This window comes from Mugil cephalus, chromosome 13 (assembly GCF_022458985.1).
Source record: "Mugil cephalus isolate CIBA_MC_2020 chromosome 13, CIBA_Mcephalus_1.1, whole genome shotgun sequence".
NCBI lineage: Eukaryota > Metazoa > Chordata > Actinopteri > Mugiliformes > Mugilidae > Mugil > Mugil cephalus.
In genome coordinates this window covers 6,483,667-6,503,893 of record NC_061782.1, presented here as the reverse complement: position 1 = coordinate 6,503,893, position 20,227 = coordinate 6,483,667, and the positions used below count along the sequence as shown (strand labels likewise).

Here is a 20,227-nt window from a genome sequence, read left to right as displayed (position 1 = left end):
TTGCGTTCCGGTTTGTATTTAAAGGTGACACCTGTGTTATGATATAATATTGAGACATCCTCTGTGAGAGGGTTCATTTTTAGGACCTCTATTTTAGTTTCATTTGTGCTCATGTGGCATCTATACAGTGGTAAGTTGGGGGATAAATGGGTCATTTATGAAAACTATCCAAAATACTGTATATGGGCCGCATACACCGATCAGCCACAACATTAAAACAGGAAGAGTAAATAACACTGACCATCTTGTGATAATTCATTGTTCTGCTGGGAAAGTTTTGGACCTGGCATTCATTTGTGTGGATGTTATGTTATTAGACATGTAGGACCTACCTAGACCAGACCAGGGGCCCCATCCCAAGCAGCGACACTCCTTGATGGCAGCAGTGATCCAAAGCAGGATGCAGCCTGACACACACACACAAAACACCTCCAAATTCATTAGATCCCAAACTGATCAAGTATCTGTAGGATGATCCACCTGATTGGTGTATATTGTCTGTAATGTGCAACAGTCCCTCCTGCAACAAATCCACAACATAATGCTTCCACCCCCGTGCTTCATAGTTAGGATGGTGTCCTTCAGCATGCACAACTGTTTTGGAAGAACAAGGGAGACCTACATTATAGGAAGGTGGTCATAATGTTATGCCTGATCCGTGTACACCCAAAGTGGCCATCTGAGTTCATCCCTCCTCTTTTTGTTTTCCATGGGGTTCCATCGTCCAAACGTCACTCATACGTGAAAAAGTTGTTTCAAACAAGGAGTAAAAATAACTCATCAAAGCATCTTCAATAGTCAGATTCTGGCTCTAGTTTATAGTTTGCATGGATTTAAGACACAGATGTGATCATGCAACGTTTGAGATGTCAAGAATACTTTCTTCCTGAACCCTCTTCTAACCACGGGGATGAAAACTGACTCAATCTGCTCAATTAACTTGTTTCAGGATCAAAAACTGCAGCTATCTGCATGAAAAGGGGAGTTGCAACAAAAGTCAAGTCTTTTGTCTGCAAGATGCAGCATCTAAACAACAGTTTTACCTTCAAGGGCGATTTCTTCAGCTGTCTCCACTGAGGCCTTTGATTGAAGTCCACAGGAGGCTCATAAAACCATTCAGGAAAGATGAAGATTTTATTGCTGTGCAAATAAACACCTGTGTTTAGTTTTGGGAAGGACCCATTAAGAGTCATTCTACCCTGAAAAAAAAAAGAAATATTGAAACATGACTAGACCGGCGTGAAGCTGGTCTGAATCTGAAATTCCCCACTAGCCTGGCACAAAACGTACAGTCTTGGAGAGAAAATGAAAGACATGAATTAAAATGCCACAACCACTCGCAGTCCCTGCAGGAGCTTACTTATCAAACTTGTTGATTCGGAATTAAGATTAATTTAGTTCGTAACAAAAATCAGAGCACATTTTAATTATAGGCCACGGCTTGCTGCTCACAACCAGCAATAAAACTGACAAGAACGCAAACACGGCCAATGAACACCTGACTACTGCCATCAGGATTGCACAGGTTTAATGACAGACTCCAGTACCATTAATCATTCAGTACACACCGTCTATGATAACGCACAGTATAATCTCTATTGAGGAATACAGAACTCACTTTGGCATGTCAAAAAAAATAAACAAAAAAAAAAAAAAGGAAGATAAAAACAAATACATTCGTGTTGCTGGTAGGGGGAAAAAAAATGTTGTAATTCTTTTACATCAGAGTAGACTCCACATTAACACAGAATGAAATTATAATCGACTTGAGTGACTAAAGAAAATCCTCCATCACAAAAGATAAAATATGCAAATCTAAAATGCATCAGATTGAGCTGAAAACATCAGGAATGTATTAAACTGATATGAAATGAGGCGTTCGGACATCACCTCCATCTGATTACATTATTAGCAGTATTATGTAAACTGGAACCCCGAAGCAAAGAGTCTCTCTGAGGTGATTCTCCTGCTATGTACATGTGTTTGCCAAAAAATAAAATAAAAAATAAAAATGCCCTTAGTTTCATTGTCAAGTTATTTTTTAAACACACATCTTTAATTATTATTCATCTTTCAGGGTACTGATGAATCCCTATTGTCTTTTCTTCTTAACTACAACCTGAGCAAACTCTGGATTGAAGTAAAATAAGTAGTTGTGGAATACAGTACAGTATATGTATACTGTTCTATACACAGCATATGTAGTGTAATGAGTACTTTATAAAAACTTCAAAACTTTACTTATTTAGGTGGACATCCTATTGTTTTTGTTGATATTGAAAAAATGTAAAATAAGAAAAGTAAAACCGACTTCCCGGCTGGTGAAACATAAAAGTTCAAACATGAACATGTGGGAAAATCCAAAGCTTCAGATGAACCACAGGAAGAGGAACCTTCCTGGAAGACTTCAACATTAAATGAAAGAGAGGGTTTGTTATCCGCACAGGTGCTTCACACAACCCCCCCTTCTTTTTTTTTTTCTCATGATCTGACAAACATGCAAAAGGGCACAATGACCAGGATCTGAGGCGCACGGTCCCAAATGAATGCATCATATAAATAAAAGGCTTGATTGAGAGTTGACGGACGTGATGCGACTGTCACAGCAGCTGAACGGAGAAGAGGCGACTGCACAACGGCGCCGACGACCCCGGTACTATCAGGAAACGCGTCGTCTAAGAACAAGTTCCTCTCGCCTTCACGGCGCGTTGAAAACCTTTCGCGACGCAGCATGCGTGGCGATGCAGAGAGACGCGAGAGAGCGTTAACGCTGATCCGTGTGCGCGGCGGGAGCAGGAGGTCGTCCAGTGGTCACGGCATTCCATGATGTTTGGGTTGCGCTATTGTCTGATGTCGCTTTTGTTATTTCCACTGGTGACGGGAGACATAACAGAAACAGGACGGAACAGGAAGGAACAACAAGTCCTCTGGGTCACTTTCACAAAAAGTGACAGGTCTTTGTTGTCGAGGAAACCTTAGTATCCTCGAAACACGCTGGAGTTACAATCAATCCCTATCAGAGCAATCAGACCTGTAAGAGAATCTCTGCTACGCGCTGCTATATAAATAAGATATACATATATGGATGTATAGAATTTTAAAGTCAAACAGAATTTATTATAATGTGCAACTAATTCAACTGACTTGATTTTTTTTTTTTTTTGAGAGGGAAATCTAATTATCTCACTGATTTGGTCCAACCAGGCATCAGATGTTTTCTCACTATTAAATCTGTTTCCATCGACACAAATCTGAATGTTGTGGCCTATTGCTCCCATTAAATATATCACGCCACGACATACAGTACCTCCCTTCACTCATGATGGCCCGTCAATATAAAGTTTGTCCACGCACTCTTTCTCACACACACACACACACACACACACACTGCAACTGCAGTGTATTTAAAATAAAATTTCCAAAAAACAAAAAACTATTAAAGTGTCGTCACAATCCGAGCGCAGGGCACAACACGCTCAGCTCCCTTTCTGCCTCTTCTTCCTGAGAAAAAAACAAAAAAAAAAAAAGAGGATTTTAGCAACGGTTCTAAGTGTGTGAAGAGTTCTTCTTTGTTAGAGGAGAAGAGGTTTGGAGACATGAGCTTATCAAGCAATCTCTTAAGAGTTTTGACCCCTTAATCTCGTCACTCCTTCGTTAACGGCTACGTTTACACCTCGGTCACATTTTAATCATCTTGAAAACCTTTAAACCTTGTGGTAATCTGATAGCATTTGTTCATGATAATCGTGTAAACGCCTCATTTGATTAGCCCATAGTCACTGGGGCTGGGTGTGGGCCAATGATCAATGCAATGCTGCATCAAAGTGAAACTGGAAAAAGAAAGTCACATTCCTAAAACTACTATGGATCATCTGAGGTCGGCCTGGCAGGACGACCTAAGAGGGGAGATGACAGAAGACACGGAGAACTGCAGTTTAAAATAATACACCACTTACATCGGTCAAAGCCAAAGCTTCATAAAATATTTCCCTCAGTAGATCCTTCATGTGACGGATGTGGACTCGGACCAGCAGCACTGGGTCATATGTTTTAGAGTTTAGAGCGGGACAATATCTCTCTATCAAATACTTTACATAGACCTATTAACGCAGATCCATTGGTGGTGGATGGTTCTGGGAATTATTGATTCAAGTATGACGAAAAACAACATGGAACATCGTAGGGTTTCGTTTGTCTGCCTGCTCACACGAAGATTGATATCACTTAATTGGAAACAAAAGACAGCACCAACTAATTCAAATCCTATGGCAGATGTCATGAGACATTCAGAGCTGGACAAAATCAGATTTCTACTGAAAAAGTTCTACAGAAGCTGGCAACCCTTTTTTTTAAAAAATATAATATATTTATTTTTATTGTATTTATTTTTAATACCTACATTTGTTTTTGGACTACATTTGTTTTTTGTTTTTTTTATCCCCATCCCCATCGGTTAGTATAACTGACATGTAAATGTGTACGTGTAGCTGTATATAGTGTCTCTATTTCTACTTTTTTATGTTTAAAATAAAAAAATCATTAAAGAGGGTTGAAAAGCAAAAAGAAACTGACATTCCTCAATTAAATCGACAACTCTTCAACAATATGAAAAGGCTCCTCTGAATTTCTCAGATCATATGAAATAATTATACACTGAGATGTTATTTTTAACATGGAGGTTTCTCTTTTAAACCTAGTGGCATCGGGGAAATAAAGCGCTTTAACAGTTCTAATGAAAAGCAACGTAATGCATTTTGTGGGGGTGCGTTCATGGGAACAAACGCTCACAAAATTTCCTAACAGGATTGGTTACATATCACTCGACTCTACCGTGACTTTTCCAGCTCCTTAGCCCTTAGTGCAGTGACACTTTTCTTCCACTGACACTTTTTTTTTTTTTTTTTTCTTGCAGAAACCGATAATGGCCAGCAGGAGCCTGGGTCAAACATGTCGTGTTCACCAGAGCGGCGTCTAATTGCAGGTGTAGCGTTGCTCTCTGGCGTCATCACCGGCTCCTTTCAAACAGAACCGCCGGCTGAACACAAACACGGGATAATTTGCTTGTTTTTTTTTTCTCGGGGTGTAATAAATACATTCTGTGAGGCGTTTGTGCGACATAAACATCTCCTAGGAGCAAAGTGAGGTACATGAAAGGATGAACAAACCAGGAATTAGTTTCTTTTGCTCATCTTCTTCTTGAATGAATTTAGTGTTGCCCATAAAATATTTAAAACGCAATTATGCTCCACTGAAGGCAGAATCACTCTGTGCGGGACAAGAAGTTCTGTTACTGTATATCTCATGAGGTCTATGTAAACATGGTGTCACCTCCTGCCTGAGTCCTTGATCCCATCATTACAAAGTCACATTAGCGCAACAAGAAACTTTAGAACAGGACTTGAGGTGATTTCCCCCAACAATAGCCTGCAATATAAAACCAATCAGAAGCAAACAGACTTGAATGCGGGATTGCAAATGGCCGGTAATCAAATCTACCTCCTTGGGGTCGGCCCTCATTGAGCGAGCAGCTTCACACATCTCCCTGGCCTTGTCCTTCTGTGCCAGGTCTTTGTAGCACTGCCAAGGAAAAGGTTGAACGCTGTCAAGGAATTGTTTAGTCCCAGTGAGATCCTGCAGAACATAACGTTTCCAGTACTGACCTTAGCGAGATACACGTAGTTGAGTTTAGAATACGCCGGCTGAATCTCCTCCACCTGGATAAGAACGGACAAAAAGCTGTGCTTCAGTTTTCAGGGACAAACTTTATCACTCTGGTCATACTCACTATATACGTATGACCAGAACTTTATTTCTTTTCAACTACATTATTATTAGGAGCGTTTTCTACTGATTTATGCCAAACTAATAAGTCACGTACAGAAATTGCAGCCACTGGTTCGAGGCTACAACAAGGCAGCACGCATTTGTTTAACTTCCACGTCATGAGTGACATGCTGCAACCTGGGCCGCTTAAATCAAATTGATGGGTGGGATACACAACGTCTTGTGCAGCTCACTCGACAATTTGAGGAAAATGCGTGAGTAGGAATATTGGCCAGGAGCGAAAGTAATTCCCCTACTATGTAAACATTTGAAAAGGGAGAACAACGATTATATCTCTCTAAATATGAAAAGGTTGGGCTTTAAAAAACCGGGTACAAGAGACACCTGGAGGCAAATTGCACCGGCGCACTAAATAAACACATTTGCAAGATGCGCGTTTTTGCAACTAGGAGCGGCTCATTGGACAGCGTGCAATTGATTAAGCCAAGAACGTTAGAAATTAGAACATCAGTCTTTATTTTGGTGGCTGTAAACTGTTCAGGCGCACTCTCTGATTTCTTTAATGCCACCAGACTCTGTTGATCAGCTAGTTTGTTTGATAAAACCTTACGTGTTCTCTAAAATAACAGTTTTCATCAATGGAGTCTGGTGGGTTTGACAGAAGAGATACAACGGCTTCAGTTCCCCACTGAAAAACCATGGCTGATTGCAAACTACAGTCACGAAAGCCTTGTTTCAGGTCACTTCTCCAAACTTGATGGCGTGCAGACCATCATCCAATGTGGAGAAATACTTCATACAAACCCACTTAAAAAACAGAGCCATCCCGTTAAATATACTCCACAATAAAGCCTCAGGTATCACTCTTATTTGTAGTGTCTCACTGTTGACATTGTCTGCAGTCTTAAGTAAATAAAAGTATGGCGCTACTGTACGATGAGTCACAGCACCTTTAGAAAATTGTTCAGTGCATCTTCAATGGTGGAACTGGGCGGTTCTCCAAACAGACTTGCAGCAACTTTCCTCTCAATCCACGATAACTGAGCCACCTGCAAAACAATCGGGGTTTGGAAGTTAATTTTGAACAAGTTTAAGGGTGAACAAGGCCTCTTTTCTATAGATGGTCTCTAAACTAGTTTCATGGGCTGGATGGGATTAGGTGCCGCCAGAAATCTTCCAGTTGCCCCCTGTAACCACACCCAACGACTGAGGCAATGCTGCGTCAAAGTGAAACCACAGGAGATCAGAAAAAAATAAAAAACTCATATTCCCCAGTTACATTGAAAACTCGTCAACAACATGAAAAAGGTCATTTGAAATTCTCAGATATTGCTGGTGCATTAACGCAATATACTGAAATGTTTATGTAACAAGAAGGTTTTCCATTCTGACATCAGTGAAATAAAGCACTTTAACAGTTCTAATGAAAAGTAACGTAATGCATTTTATGGGTGCACGTTCATGGGAACACATGGCCGCAAAATTTCCTAACGGGGATTGGTTACGTATCATTTTTCTTAACCTTTGCAGGCAATTTCCTGTGACTTTCTCTGCTCCTTCGCCTGTACGCGGATGCCTTTTTCTACTTTTTTTTTTTTTTGCAGAAGACGAAAATGGCCAGCAGGAGCCTGGGTCAAACATGAAATGTTCCTGCCTTGCACCATTCACCAAAGCGGCGTCTAATTGCAGGTGTAGCGTTGCTCTCTGGCGTCATCATGGGCTCCTTTCAAACAGAACCGCCGGCTGAATGCAAACACTAGATCATTGTTAACATGAATGTACCACAGACAGCCCATAAAACTCAGTCCCTGAAAACATCAGGTGTTGCTTCTCTATTAAATGTGCACAGGCTCTAAATCTCCCTCTATCTAGCACCAGCAGCCTAGGTGAGTGTTGTATAATTTAATCAGCGCAATCCATGTAATAGTTTCCTTCCTTTCAGGCAGTTAGCTTGACAAATGGCACCAAGTTATACGATAAATAGCTCATGAAACAACAGGAACACTCATCCGCAGAACGCCTGTAAATCTTTGTATCTAAATGACAGCAATTCATCATCGCGCATTATTTTCAGATACGCCGGCAGTGGCTAAATGACAAGACATGATGGCCGCAAAAACAATCACGGGGCCGCATCAAAAACAATGGTCTGCACGGAGAGAACTTAACAGAAACAGGATGAAATTATCTCCCCGGCGCAATCTGATTTCAAGCTAACAATGGCTGGTGTTAACCTCCCATAGCGCTTTCAGCGAATGTCGCGGGGGGGAAAAACAAACCTGAACCTAAACAGAAGAAATGAATGAGGGGAAACTGTGGGTGGGTTAGCTGAGGGAGGCGGGAGAGGCCCCCGCAGCCGTGTCCGCGGCCCTTCATAAACTGTGGATGTGAGGAGAGATGTGTGTGTGTGTAGCGAGGTGCGTCCGCGGGGGTCACATACACTGTAGCACCAGCGGCCCAGCATGTAGTAGGACGTGGGGTCTTGCGGCTTCAGCTCAATGGCTTTATCCAGATGATCCTGGGAGGGGAGGCAGACAGACAGACAGACAGACAGGGAGACGCTTTACACTGTTGATTCATGACACGGCTGCTATTTCCACTGCCTTCTGTTCTGACCTGATCTGTCCTGCTTCACCAACCCACAAGTATTTCACAAACACCTCTCACACACGCGATCTCGCCGAGCCACCACACACTCCTGACTGTCACGCACCCTCCCGCCCTCGTTCTTTTCCATTAGCCTTCTCTCTGATGAGTTTTTCTTTTTCTTTTTTTTTTTTTCTTCATATCTTCCCTCTCTGGCTCTCTATCTCTCGCTCTCCCTTTTCACCTGTCAGGAGTTTTGAAGCTACACAGTGTTTGGGGGGGGAAGCTGCTGACAGAAGATAAAATGCTACGTGCCGTTGTTCCACACTCGCAGCTTATGCAACTGAATCACAGTAGGAGGAGTGGCTTACTGGCTTAAGTGATATGAGTACCCGTTCCCCTTTAGTCTACGTGCATTGGAGAAACAGCAGTGTCCTATATATATATATGTATATGTGAAAAATGCACGCATGCAACAGTGCGGTTTCTATCTTACCTTAAAGATGTAGCCGTTCTTTATCTTGTTTTGTATTGTGTCGTATTCTGTCATGACACCACACATAATGGCGTACCTGTGAAGAGATAATAACACAGTTATTGATAATTATTATTATTAATCTGTTTTTGCTGAACATTATATGTTATTAATAAACACGGAAATTATATGTGAAAGTTCTGATTGGGCTCCAATGGGATGTAAAACTTGGACCCAAAGGCTTTCTTTATTTATCCTAGTAGCTTGAAAGAAGAGTGATTTATTGAGGGAGTCAGATTTTTAAAAAAAAAGAAAAAAAAGCTAGTTTGTTTGACGGTCCAACTGTGGAACAAAACTGCTTCCTTCCAAAGCTTTACGACAACTGAAAACTACCCGTCTCGACCAATTTTTGTAAAACTGAAAACCTCGAAAGCCAGGCCTGCGCCTGATGTGGCAAAGGGCCACTTCTGCTGAATTAGAAAAGAAGTGGAACAGATGTTTTTTCTGGCGCTCTCCACGCCTCGAGACAGGTGCCTTCTCCAACGCACTCCTGTCACCGAACTTTACGCCGCATATTATGCGAACGTTTCTCTTTTGAGCAAACTTTAAGAAAGTTGTGGATCAAATGTCACACATACGGGCGCCTGCACGTAATTAAAATGCAACTCGGCTGCATTTGAGGGGAATTCCCTGGACTGCAACCAAAATCTTGTGCAGAATCAAAGAAGAGTACCGTTGCTATGACAACGCCACCTCCCGTCAGCGGCTTTTCTGGTTGCCCATCCCGACAACGCAGAGGTGCAGCGGGGACAGTTTGCATGAATAGTTGGGAGAACTACAGAGATGTTCTGCAGCACCTCAGAGTCACACCACCTTTCGTCTGGGTCACCGACGATGAGCCACCAAAGGGGCGCTGGACGAAAAACCACAACATCAGGCGAGTCTTCGGCACGGCTCCTCATTAGACGACATGAGCAGAGATAAGCCGCTTCACCTTCACTTCCCCTCGCTCCCTAATTAACACACTGTCCTGGGCCAATGGGCAGGTGGAAGGGAAACAAAGGGGCGATTTCGGCTTTGGAACCTGTAAGTCGGCATGACGCTGAGGGTTCGGAGGAGAGGAGGGAGATGATCAAAGTCTTTTCACCGCGGAGGCTGCTCTGATCCTGCTGGTACTCTGTCAAACACCACCGAGCGACATAAACACCTTTTTTATATGAAGGATCAGCGGGTACAAAGGTCAGCTGACAGCATCGTCCGACACGGTGGTGCTGATGGTAGATGGAATCTACAACTGTACGTGTGTGCTGAGGTGTCTGGTATATGTGAGCAGTTTTTTTTGTTTTGTTTTGTTTTTAACAGGCCGTGATGTGGTGGTGGTGGTGGGCTACTGAGGGCTGCTGTATTCACTCTCACTCTTTGGACTGATCGCGCACAGCAGGAAGACTCAGATCCCAACACACACACACATACACACACACAAAAAGGAAAAGAAAACAGGTGAGACTAAACGAGCTATGGCAAATTGCACAACATGATATGCAGGTAATTATTTAATTAAGATGATGGGGAGACAGTGATTAATCTCTCTGATAATCTACCAACCACTCACCCTATAAATCTTCATGCTAAACCATCATTAGTCCGACCTGCTGGGAAATTTCACACATCGCTACAAAGAACTGTAAATAAAAAGCAAAACCAGAGCATTTGAATTGTTTGCAACTGTCACCAAAAGGATCCGTGTTTATTTTCTCAAGGTAGTGCAGGGTGCGCCCACACAGCCACTGGTTGGCGCTCGATGAGTGGAGAGCTCCACAACATCAGAGGAGCAGAGATGCTATCTGCCGGGAGTTGCGCTGCCTGGCTTCCAATGAAAACAAGACTGCTGGGCGCAAAGGCTTTGAGCAAATCTCTCAACCTGTGACTAAATATCTGCTGAGAGCCGGAGCCAGGACACAGCTGATTTGCACTTGGCCACTGCATTTTAATCCAATTTTCAGCTCTTGCCTTATAAGTAGTAGCCACTGGCTCTGCATGAAATGTCTGCATGGCACAATGTGAACACAGTGAGGAAGAAACAGAGGTTGCCCTGGGAGAGCACAATATATTGCTAGCTACAGAACTTTCTGCTTGATATTCACGTTTCAGCCAGCAGCAAGTCTGAAAAACCTCAAGATTTTCTTGGATTGTGCGCTGGAAATTGTCTCAGCACAATAAAGTGCTCTCGACACATAAATAATAACAAAACTGAAAGGTTTAAAGTATTGTTATAACAATGGGTGATGGACCTCAAAGGTACATCAGAAAAACATTTGTCTCTCACAGTGTTCACAAAGACAGAGGCTGTCATGCGATTGGCTACCTTGAAGAAAAAGAAGATGACCACAACTAAACCACATTCCTGTTACACAGAAATAGGAAAAGGCCTCCTTTTATGACGCCAAACACCCAGTCAGTGTCTCCTCTTACGTCTAAGACATGTGTGTCCGGTAAATCACCAAGAAGAAGGGGACAATAATAACCTGAACAGAAACACTGACTTTGTTGTTGAAAATAATGCACCGAGAACAAATTATTACCACAAATATTTACAGGATGCTGCTCACTTAAGCAATTCCTTGCCCTTCCTCTAGCGACACCATGAATCTGACATTGAGGATCTTGTATGAAAAGTCTTCTAGATGGATTAGCGTAAGAGTTTTTGCACAAATTTATATCCCTGCCAAGATAAATTTCTTTATCCACAAGAAGGCCAAACTTTCACATTGTACTTTTTTTTTACCTGATCAGCTAATGCAACAGCATTTTTCCTCCATTTCTGGAGCTTCCAATTACATTCAGCCTCTGTTACACTCTATGTTTTATACAAGCAGGCAAAAGTTTGAAAGCTAAATCAAGCCAGTAAATACAGAGGAGCAGAGAATGAGGTTCAGGTCGGCGCTGCCATCTGCATTCATGGGGAACGTGAGGTGTTTGGCAGCGAGACGGTTGGACTGTGTGCGCTTGATGGGACCCAGAGGGAGGGCGTCGTGAGAAGTGCTTTGGAGACACAGTGCGTCTTTGGGACTCTAAGGACGGATGGAGACGCACTCCAGGGTGTTGGCGTTTATACCCCTCCCTCAGCGGACAAGGAAACACCATGCGACACGATCCAGGCCACTGTTGCTATGCAACTGACCAACAACTGGATCAACTTGCACCCTGTTTTGCCAACTATTTTTGTACATTTGCTCATGATGCTAATTCTGTTCATTTTTTGATTACACTGTAGTACTTACTTTTTATTTCATTTTGATCTAATCTTATTTTATCTTTCTTTTTACTTGTGTTTTTCTAGCCTAAATCACTGCTGCATCTACAAACAGAGATCTTAGCTTAGTATCGCAGATGCAATAATCTACTGAGTAAAACGATTCTTGGTCTGATTCACTCATTTATTACTCATTTGTAAATTGGAAGATAACAAGAACTTGAAAAATGCATTGGCATGAGCCTATCGCATGACGATTTCTTGCTTTTTCACTTTCGCTATTAATTGAATTCAAATTAAATTGAATAACTTTTAAAGTCTTTTTAGATTTGAACAATTATTCAAAAAAACCCACCCACAATACTAATCAGGAATTGTAGCCTCATGTACTTTGGTGTCCAGTTAAACGAGAAACAATCCTGGCTACGCCTCGAATTCACGCACGGTCCTTTGTGTATGTAAAAATAAATAAATGAGCAACCAAAACAAACAGATGAGCTAACCCAACAGCAATTTTCCTGAAGGAGTTATGCTAACCATTTCTGGAGCTTGTCGTAATACGCTGTTGTGATTAAATCTAATAAATCTAAGTAGCGGTGAGATGCTGAAACCAACAAGAACAGCATACCAGAGAGGAATAGTAATCGTAATTCACAATCAGGCATAGCCCAGGTGAGAGCCGTGGGAGAGATTGCTCAACAGCCACGCTACTGCAAGACATAGCTGTACTTGCCACCGATAGGCTGCAGCATTATTCAGCATGTAGCAATTCTGCCATTGTTTACTGAAAAGCATACGGGTCTAAAAGTAATAAATTGGACTAGCATATAATGGCTCGTATGAGCGGTTGGACCAGGGGGCGGGGTATTAAGCAGCTGGCATCTCCATTATTAACCTGTGCCCTCCGTGCAGTATAATTTACAAGTGTGAATATTCTCACCTCAAACTCTGTTGAACCCAGAAGGAGTTGTTTGGCGTTATGCAACACGTCTATTGTCATTGTGTGAAACTGCACCGGCAGGGAGGCAGCAGAGGTGGAGGTGGAGGAGGAGGAGGAGGAGGAGAAAAACAAGAGAAGGGAGCGTATGAGCGGAGGTGGTTGTGAAGGTGTAGGGAGGTGTGTCTCGCCGCGGGGGCCTACCTGCTGCTGTTTATCCTTTCCTTTCTACTGCCAGTTGAAACACTATCCCTGCACGGCCGCCGAAGACAAGAGAATATCATGTGGGGAGGGGGGGGCACCCCACAATATGACAAGCGAGAGCAGGGGAGGAGGGGAGGGTGGGTGGGTGCTAGGTGGATGGAGCACTTAATTGCGCAAGGTTATTTCATGTTGTTATGGCAGCTCAATGAAATCCCCTACTCTACTGGGCAAAAACAAAAGGCCCTAAGTGTCAGCTGCTGAGCGGAAACAGCAGATTGATTTCATTCTTCAAATCCAAACATAGAGAGTTCATTCAGAGACAGAGAGTGCCTGGCAAGGCTCCAGGCCAGAACCTGCACAGAAACAGGAGGAGGAACTGGAGGAACTCAAGGCCAACCTGTGCGAGACAATGTGTGGGTGTACGCGCTGATATACTTAGTTCATGACAAAATTACCTGTTTTCATTGCATGCTGGATTTGCGGTTGTGTTCCCACAGTGACGAGACAGACCACAGCTGGGGTTTACAAACACACGCGCTTTCCACAACCACCGGGAAGAGCAAGGCCCCCGAAAAACGACGAAGCACGTGTTTGAAATTAAAGTTGTAATTGCGGAGGTCGAAGCGACTCCACCCCGCTCCACCACGCCCCCACCCCCCACCCTCTGACACCGCCACATTCTCCCCGCATAATCCACGAGCCTTTGCACCATCAGCGAGGCCCTATAGTCGGGGATTTAAATGGGCTGAATTCACACAGCGGGATCACTGAAAACTCACCTATAAACAAAGCCGTTGATACAAGAACGTAATCACATCTCCCAGGCGTCAGCTTGCAGAGATTATACAAAATAGGCTTCGCGCTCGCTGTCACGAAAGGCTCTGGTGCTACATCACGTAAGAATATGTTCGCATGCATTCAACAAACACAGAAAAAAAACACGTATTACTCTATTCTCCACTAGTTCTCCACTTCCTTTAGAAGTGGTTAAGTAGAAAGTTCAGCTGAGTTCAGGCTACACACCACCACAGGTGAAGAATGAAACTTGAGAGGGCATCTACTCTAACAGGTACAAAGAGAATTAACAACTCTGTGGAGTACACCGGCACTATCTATCTCGGTGGTGTAAGTTTATGCCTGCGCACACACTCGACTTCAAAAGACTCATCACCCGCCTCTCCTGGGCAAAGCGCAGAGACCTAGTGCATGACAGAGGGGGAAAGTATGTGTAATCTCTTGTAAAGTGATGACTGTTTCATGGACATTGCATCCATTCATCACCTCGGGGTCTTCAATCAGTCAGTGTACAGGCTCAGAAAGGATGCCACATGTTTTATTTGACTGCGTAAAGGCTCACAAATGTCTGGCAACTTGTAGCTGCGCATCAACAGCGTTCACTGGAAAAGGTTCTGGGTCGCCTTGTGTAATCCCGGGTTCTATGAAATGTAACGGGATAATGGAAGCAGAGGCGAAGCAGGAGCCTCATGAGTTGCGGTAAAGAAGCAAAAACTGTCAGTTATTGTTTTTCTACATAATCATACATAAAAGAACACACAAAGAGAACCTCTTAAACTTGGTAACTTACACACAGTGGCTCCATGGATACCAATCCATTCATAATGGCGAATAAAAATACTGCATATACTGATTATATTATGTTACACAACATAATATAATCAGCCTCTTTATTGTTTTTGCTTGTTTTGTTGGTTTTGATTTATGAGTTTGTTGCTCAAAAGATCAGCACACACACACAAAGTGATGCAAATAGGTTATAATACACTAGACCTTCTAGAATGTGGTAAAAGAGCTCGGGGGTCATTTTAAGGTTGGGGCGCAAGAGAGAACGTACTTCAGATTACACTGGTTTTGTCCACCACATGTGTATATATTTGGTTTAGACCATTTTAATTCAGGGGCCACATAGAGCTCAATTTGGTCCAAATGTTTTCCTTTGTTGTGCAAAGAAACCAAGTAGGTTTAATGAATTATCCTTTTACAAAACATTTTATGAACAATCTGAAATTTCTTAAGAAAAATAAATGCAACTTGGGCACAGTGCTAAGTTAGTTCTGGGTCTCAGTTGTGTGTGTTATGTCCATGAAATAAGGAATAGTATTTACTTTTAATGAGAAAATTCATGCAGTCCATGTCTTTAATGAAATGTTCTCACTTTAAATATTCAGGCCACGGGTTCAGGTTGGACCCTCTTATGTTTTTTGCCCGCTGGCCGTACGTTTGACGCCCCAGTTCTAGATCAACTAGATCGTCCAAATAGTCTAGACAGATATTTAGTCACCAGCTAAAACAACTGCACCTTATAGTATTAACATATGTCCCTACAGCATGTCACACATACTGCATACTCATATATATATATATATATATGTGTATGTATATATATATATATATATATATATATATATATATATATATATATAGACACACTACACTATACAGCGTGTAGCATGCACTCTTCAGCTTTCTGTGTAATTTCTATTTAAATAATAAGAATAAAAACTAACTTAAAAATCATTTGCAGATTTTTCAGATTCAGAGAAGCTGTAACTATTTATTTGAACACTTCAGGGATCATTAAGGTTTGTGCAATGGCAAGAAGCCATCCACTCGCTGGACTATGCAAAGCAGTCTCTGTAAGCAGTTTCAGTGGCGGAGCAGAAACCGAGTGACAGCTCGTCTAAACGACACCTGCCAAGCAGTGACTGGCTTGGCGGCATTCAAGAAAGCAGGTGACAAGTTTTCTCACGGCATCGGTACACTAAGTAAACAGTTACCTCAAACATAAACTTCCTTGCAACACTGCCTGGCACCATCCCCAGTCCCTGCCTCCTCCCCTTCTCAAAGTGCGGCTTTACCTACTTTGCCCTGTCCATTCAACTTAGACAATGTTTCTGCTTGGTTTAAAAATCTTACAAATTACATTAGTGGATACAGGATTAAGCATTAAGCTTTTTTAAAGCTGTTGCTCTTAATTAACTAAACAAACGCTGCCTTCTATTTCACTTGACGTCTTGGGTGCTGCGGAATGTGAATGAGCTAATGCTAATTATTCCTTAATGAATAGGCTGCTGGCGAAAGACGGCAGTTTTGGTCAGTTTTCCATGAGAAACCCTTGTATGCGTGCGTACACAAAGTAACCACACCATATCAATTACACAAGGCACTAATTCATGCAGTGTAATTAACTGCATTATATACTTATGGGGAAAATGTTTAGTGTATCGAATTCATATTACAGTAAGCTTAAAGCCCAACGCTGAAGCTTAGTTAAAAGCTAAATAAACGGCGCTCTGCATCATTCTGTTGGAGGTCTGTCAGAACTTTGCAGAGCAGCAGCATCTGGTGCAATGCTCATCTCTCTACTCAAGCCACAGATTCCACGTATGATCAGCAGTCAAGTTTTGACACGAGCAGTGTTTCAGATGAGGAATGCACTGTGGCGTGCACGAAAACAATTGGTATTCAGGCCCACTCCGCACAGCTAATTGAAGCACGGGGGTTTTTGCCAGAGAAGGAGAGCGACTGGGGTGGTATATGAAGGACCAAGAGCTATTCCTTATTTCGTTTGGTTTCATTTGTCAGGAAATGACCTTTAACCTAGAAGCACCCACTTACCTATTGTATAGTAAGCACAAAGGAGATGTACCGCCAGCATCACACAGATGCAACAAATTTAATTTCTTTGTAACGTCTGCATCTGTGTGATGCAGTGACAGGACACAAAGAAAACGAGTGCATCGGCAGTACATTCATCACCATCATGTTCCTAAGCACTAAAACAGCTGTAAATGATGTATAACACACTATAGCATCCTATTAATCAGCATAAAGGTCAGTCTGCATATGTTAATAAAGGCCATGTTTACATTCTTGAACCTGGATGTGATGCTGTCAGGTAATGAGGGGGCGATGTGATGGATGTTTGGGACTACGGTATTATCTCTCAAATATGTCTGCTGAAAAACACCATTTTACTCATAATACCAGTTTCCAGAACAGTTTGGTTTGGTCCAAAGAGTACATCAACAAAATACACATTTACATTGCTCTGTCATCCACCCCTGTGCGCTTTCTCAAAGTTTCCTCTTGATTAGCTCGAGTCAAACAGCTCCAGGGAAACACGTCACTCAAAAGTCTCCCTCCCTCCCTTCCCTACAGCTCTCATCAGGGGAAAGCACCTATTTTTATTTCAGGATGTGTCACAGCGCTTAACTTAAAAATTTAACAGGATTACAATTCAGCTACATAATGGAGCTTGGTGACAGCAAATCATCTTCTATCGAGCCCTATGTGCCGGTGTCTTTGACAGACTTGCTTTAAATGATGACATGTCGAAGCAAGGAAGGAAACGGATGAAACCTACCACTGATGACTTTCAGCACATGTAGGATTCAACATCACCGCCTCCTCACCAACTTTCTTCCCTAAGAGGCAAGAGAAAAACAGACGAGTGATAATAATCCCCTACTGAAACACAAACCCATCAACCCTGGACATTCTTATTCACATGACAAAAGATGAGAGGGAGGATTAGTAGAATCAAGAGGTGTGTTGACTGAGAAAACATAACAGGATGCTCATAATTAAAGTAGCATCATTGGGCACCAGATTAAAGCAATAAAAAGTTACATGACATGCAGTCCGGGAAGAGAGCTCGGTTTTAAATCATTCATCGTTCAGTGGAAACTGTATCATTCCATCGGCTCTATTAATATCTGAGTGAATGTTAAATATGATGCTCTGATGCATTTAATATCCACACCTCCCACACCGCCAAATGCTTTGACACAGGTGTCTTTAACAGAAAGTACCTGGCCGGATCTTAATAAAGACACATCGATGAGGAAGGATTAGTGAGAAACAGGTCAACCCAGTCTGAACTGAACAGTAGAATCATAAAACAGCCGATTATAAAAGTGTCACAAACACAGATGCCAGAAAAAAGTGCTTTGTCATCATGAAAGCATAATAATGACAAACAATAGGACTTTCTCTGTGTCCTTTTGTCTATAGCCAAAGTACAGAAGGCAAAGATAGGGAAAGTAGCAGTAATGTATAAAGTGAATTTAAAGTAAATATATTATAAATGTTTGGACTGAAAACCTATGCTAACTCACAGAGAACTTCATATCATATGGTAAATATAGCATTAGTCAGAGTGTGAAGTTGGTAATTAGATACGTACTTTATGTATTGAAGTTATTTGTCAGTTTTTTTCTCAGAGTTACATTTACACATACTATTACAGCCTACAGCTTGGAAAATAACAAACAATTATGTCATGGCTTTAGGGGTATCTGACAGGTTAATTGATATATGAGTCAACTGGTGTACTAGTCTTGCAAGCTAAAGAACACCATGCCAACTATGAAGCATGGGGGTGGAAGCATTATGTTGTGGCTGTGCTTTGTTGCAGGAGGGACTGTTTCACATTACAGGCAACATACACCAATCAGGCATAACATTATGACCACCTTTCCTAATATTGTGTAGGTCTCTCTTGGGCCTCTGTGTCAAGCTGCATCCTGCTGGGTGTCACTGCTATTGGACGGGGGTGCCTGGTCTGGTCTGGTCTTGTCTTGGTGGGTCGTACAAGTCTAAGTCACATCCACATTTATTAAGTTTCCCAGCAGAATACAGAATTGTCAAAATGTGTTCTTTGCATTTCCTGGTAGTGGTTTTAATGTTGTGGCCGATTGTTGTATCAAAGATTGTTGGCAGCATCTCATGTCAATAGCCAGGAAGTCACACCTAAGGATTCCTCTAAATTTTGACACAGAATACCCACTAGGAATGTGGTTAGAGAAACAACTGTATACTGTTAGTATGCAGGACAACATAAAATAGGGTTTAGTAAATTACCAGCTTCTGCATGAGCCTTCTTCTCGTCCAGAGTGGTGCTGATGTCGTGAAGATCAGAATAAGCTCGGATTAACCGCCAAAGGAAACCCGAGTTCTGTCCAAGCTAGAGAAGGATACGAAAATGTAAAGGTTGCGCAGTTCTGCGTTCAGTGAACATCAATACACTGAATGTATACGCACCTCCTCTCTCTGCTGCAAAAGGATATCAAGACTTTCCTTTTTGTCAGACTCACTGCCCCGATGTAAAGAGTCAATCCTCTCAAGGAGGATGGATAACGCATCCGGGGGCCGTTCTTCATCCTGCTGCTCCACATCACTTAGTAGCTCTTCTTCAGAGTCTGTCAGTGCAGTCATATACCTGAAAGCATAGAGAAATGCCAAATAAAAAGGTTTACTGTCACTGATGTGGATTAGAAAGCTGTACTGTATATGTAGGTGGTGGCGAGTCAGGCAGTCACTATCCTGCCTCCAGCGGGATGTGCAATTTGACCTGGCATGTCGCAGGTTTTCTCTAAATTGGCTGCGTCTTGCTAGCATAGAGCATCGCCTACTTGTGAGGTAGAACGAACTCAACTCACCTGGGTAGATTTTCAGATTAATCCTGTCTTACTGAGGATTTTACGAGCCTGCTTTCTGCCAGCTGCTGATTATAAAAGATCAATCTTCACTGCTCGTTTACACACAAATGGCACCAGGTCTGTTTACATAAATTGGGCACCTAATTGTTTATAAAAATGCTTGCTGTAAAGAAACCCCCGACGTCTAAATGTGGGCACCTGAAGGCTTTTCCACGAATACGGGGGAGGTTTGTTTTGCTGGGTGAGGCACGCAACACTTAAAAGTTTTATGATGCCTTTTGAACGACACGCAAGCATGCACCGACACCCTAAGCTAACACTTAAGAAGCAGGGCTAGAAAAATAGCTATATTAACGGTATAGACAGAAATGAAAGACACAGACAAAGGTAAAAAATATGAAAAGCCTCAATTATGTGTTGGCAGCAGCAGCATGTGCGTCATTGGTGGTTTAGAGAATAATTTCGGATGTGAGCCAAGGTTCTATAGGGATGTGTCAGAGCGCGCCACAGACAGAAACACCAAGAAC

General features: G+C 42.3%; 1 protein-coding gene across 3 annotated transcripts in view; it reads right to left on the bottom strand.

Annotated features, from left to right (window-relative positions):
- Nucleotides 1–1,511: 1,511 nt before the first annotated feature.
- LOC125019202 (regulator of microtubule dynamics protein 2) overlaps nucleotides 1,512–20,227 on the bottom strand; it is a 31,667-nt gene continuing 12,951 nt past the window's right edge. For all 3 annotated transcript variants that reach the window (XM_047603763.1, XM_047603761.1, XM_047603762.1), the window contains exons 3-11: nucleotides 19,303–19,480; nucleotides 19,123–19,225; nucleotides 17,624–17,684; nucleotides 8,867–8,942; nucleotides 8,225–8,302; nucleotides 6,735–6,833; nucleotides 5,661–5,714; nucleotides 5,497–5,577; nucleotides 1,512–3,501 (exon numbers count right to left, since the gene is read on the bottom strand). In XM_047603763.1, coding sequence (XP_047459719.1) covers nucleotides 3,448–3,501; nucleotides 5,497–5,577; nucleotides 5,661–5,714; nucleotides 6,735–6,833; nucleotides 8,225–8,302; nucleotides 8,867–8,942; nucleotides 17,624–17,684; nucleotides 19,123–19,225; nucleotides 19,303–19,480 — 784 coding nt within the window. In that variant the 3' untranslated portion in view covers nucleotides 1,512–3,447. The remainder of the gene's footprint in view (nucleotides 3,502–5,496; nucleotides 5,578–5,660; nucleotides 5,715–6,734; nucleotides 6,834–8,224; nucleotides 8,303–8,866; nucleotides 8,943–17,623; nucleotides 17,685–19,122; nucleotides 19,226–19,302; nucleotides 19,481–20,227) is intronic.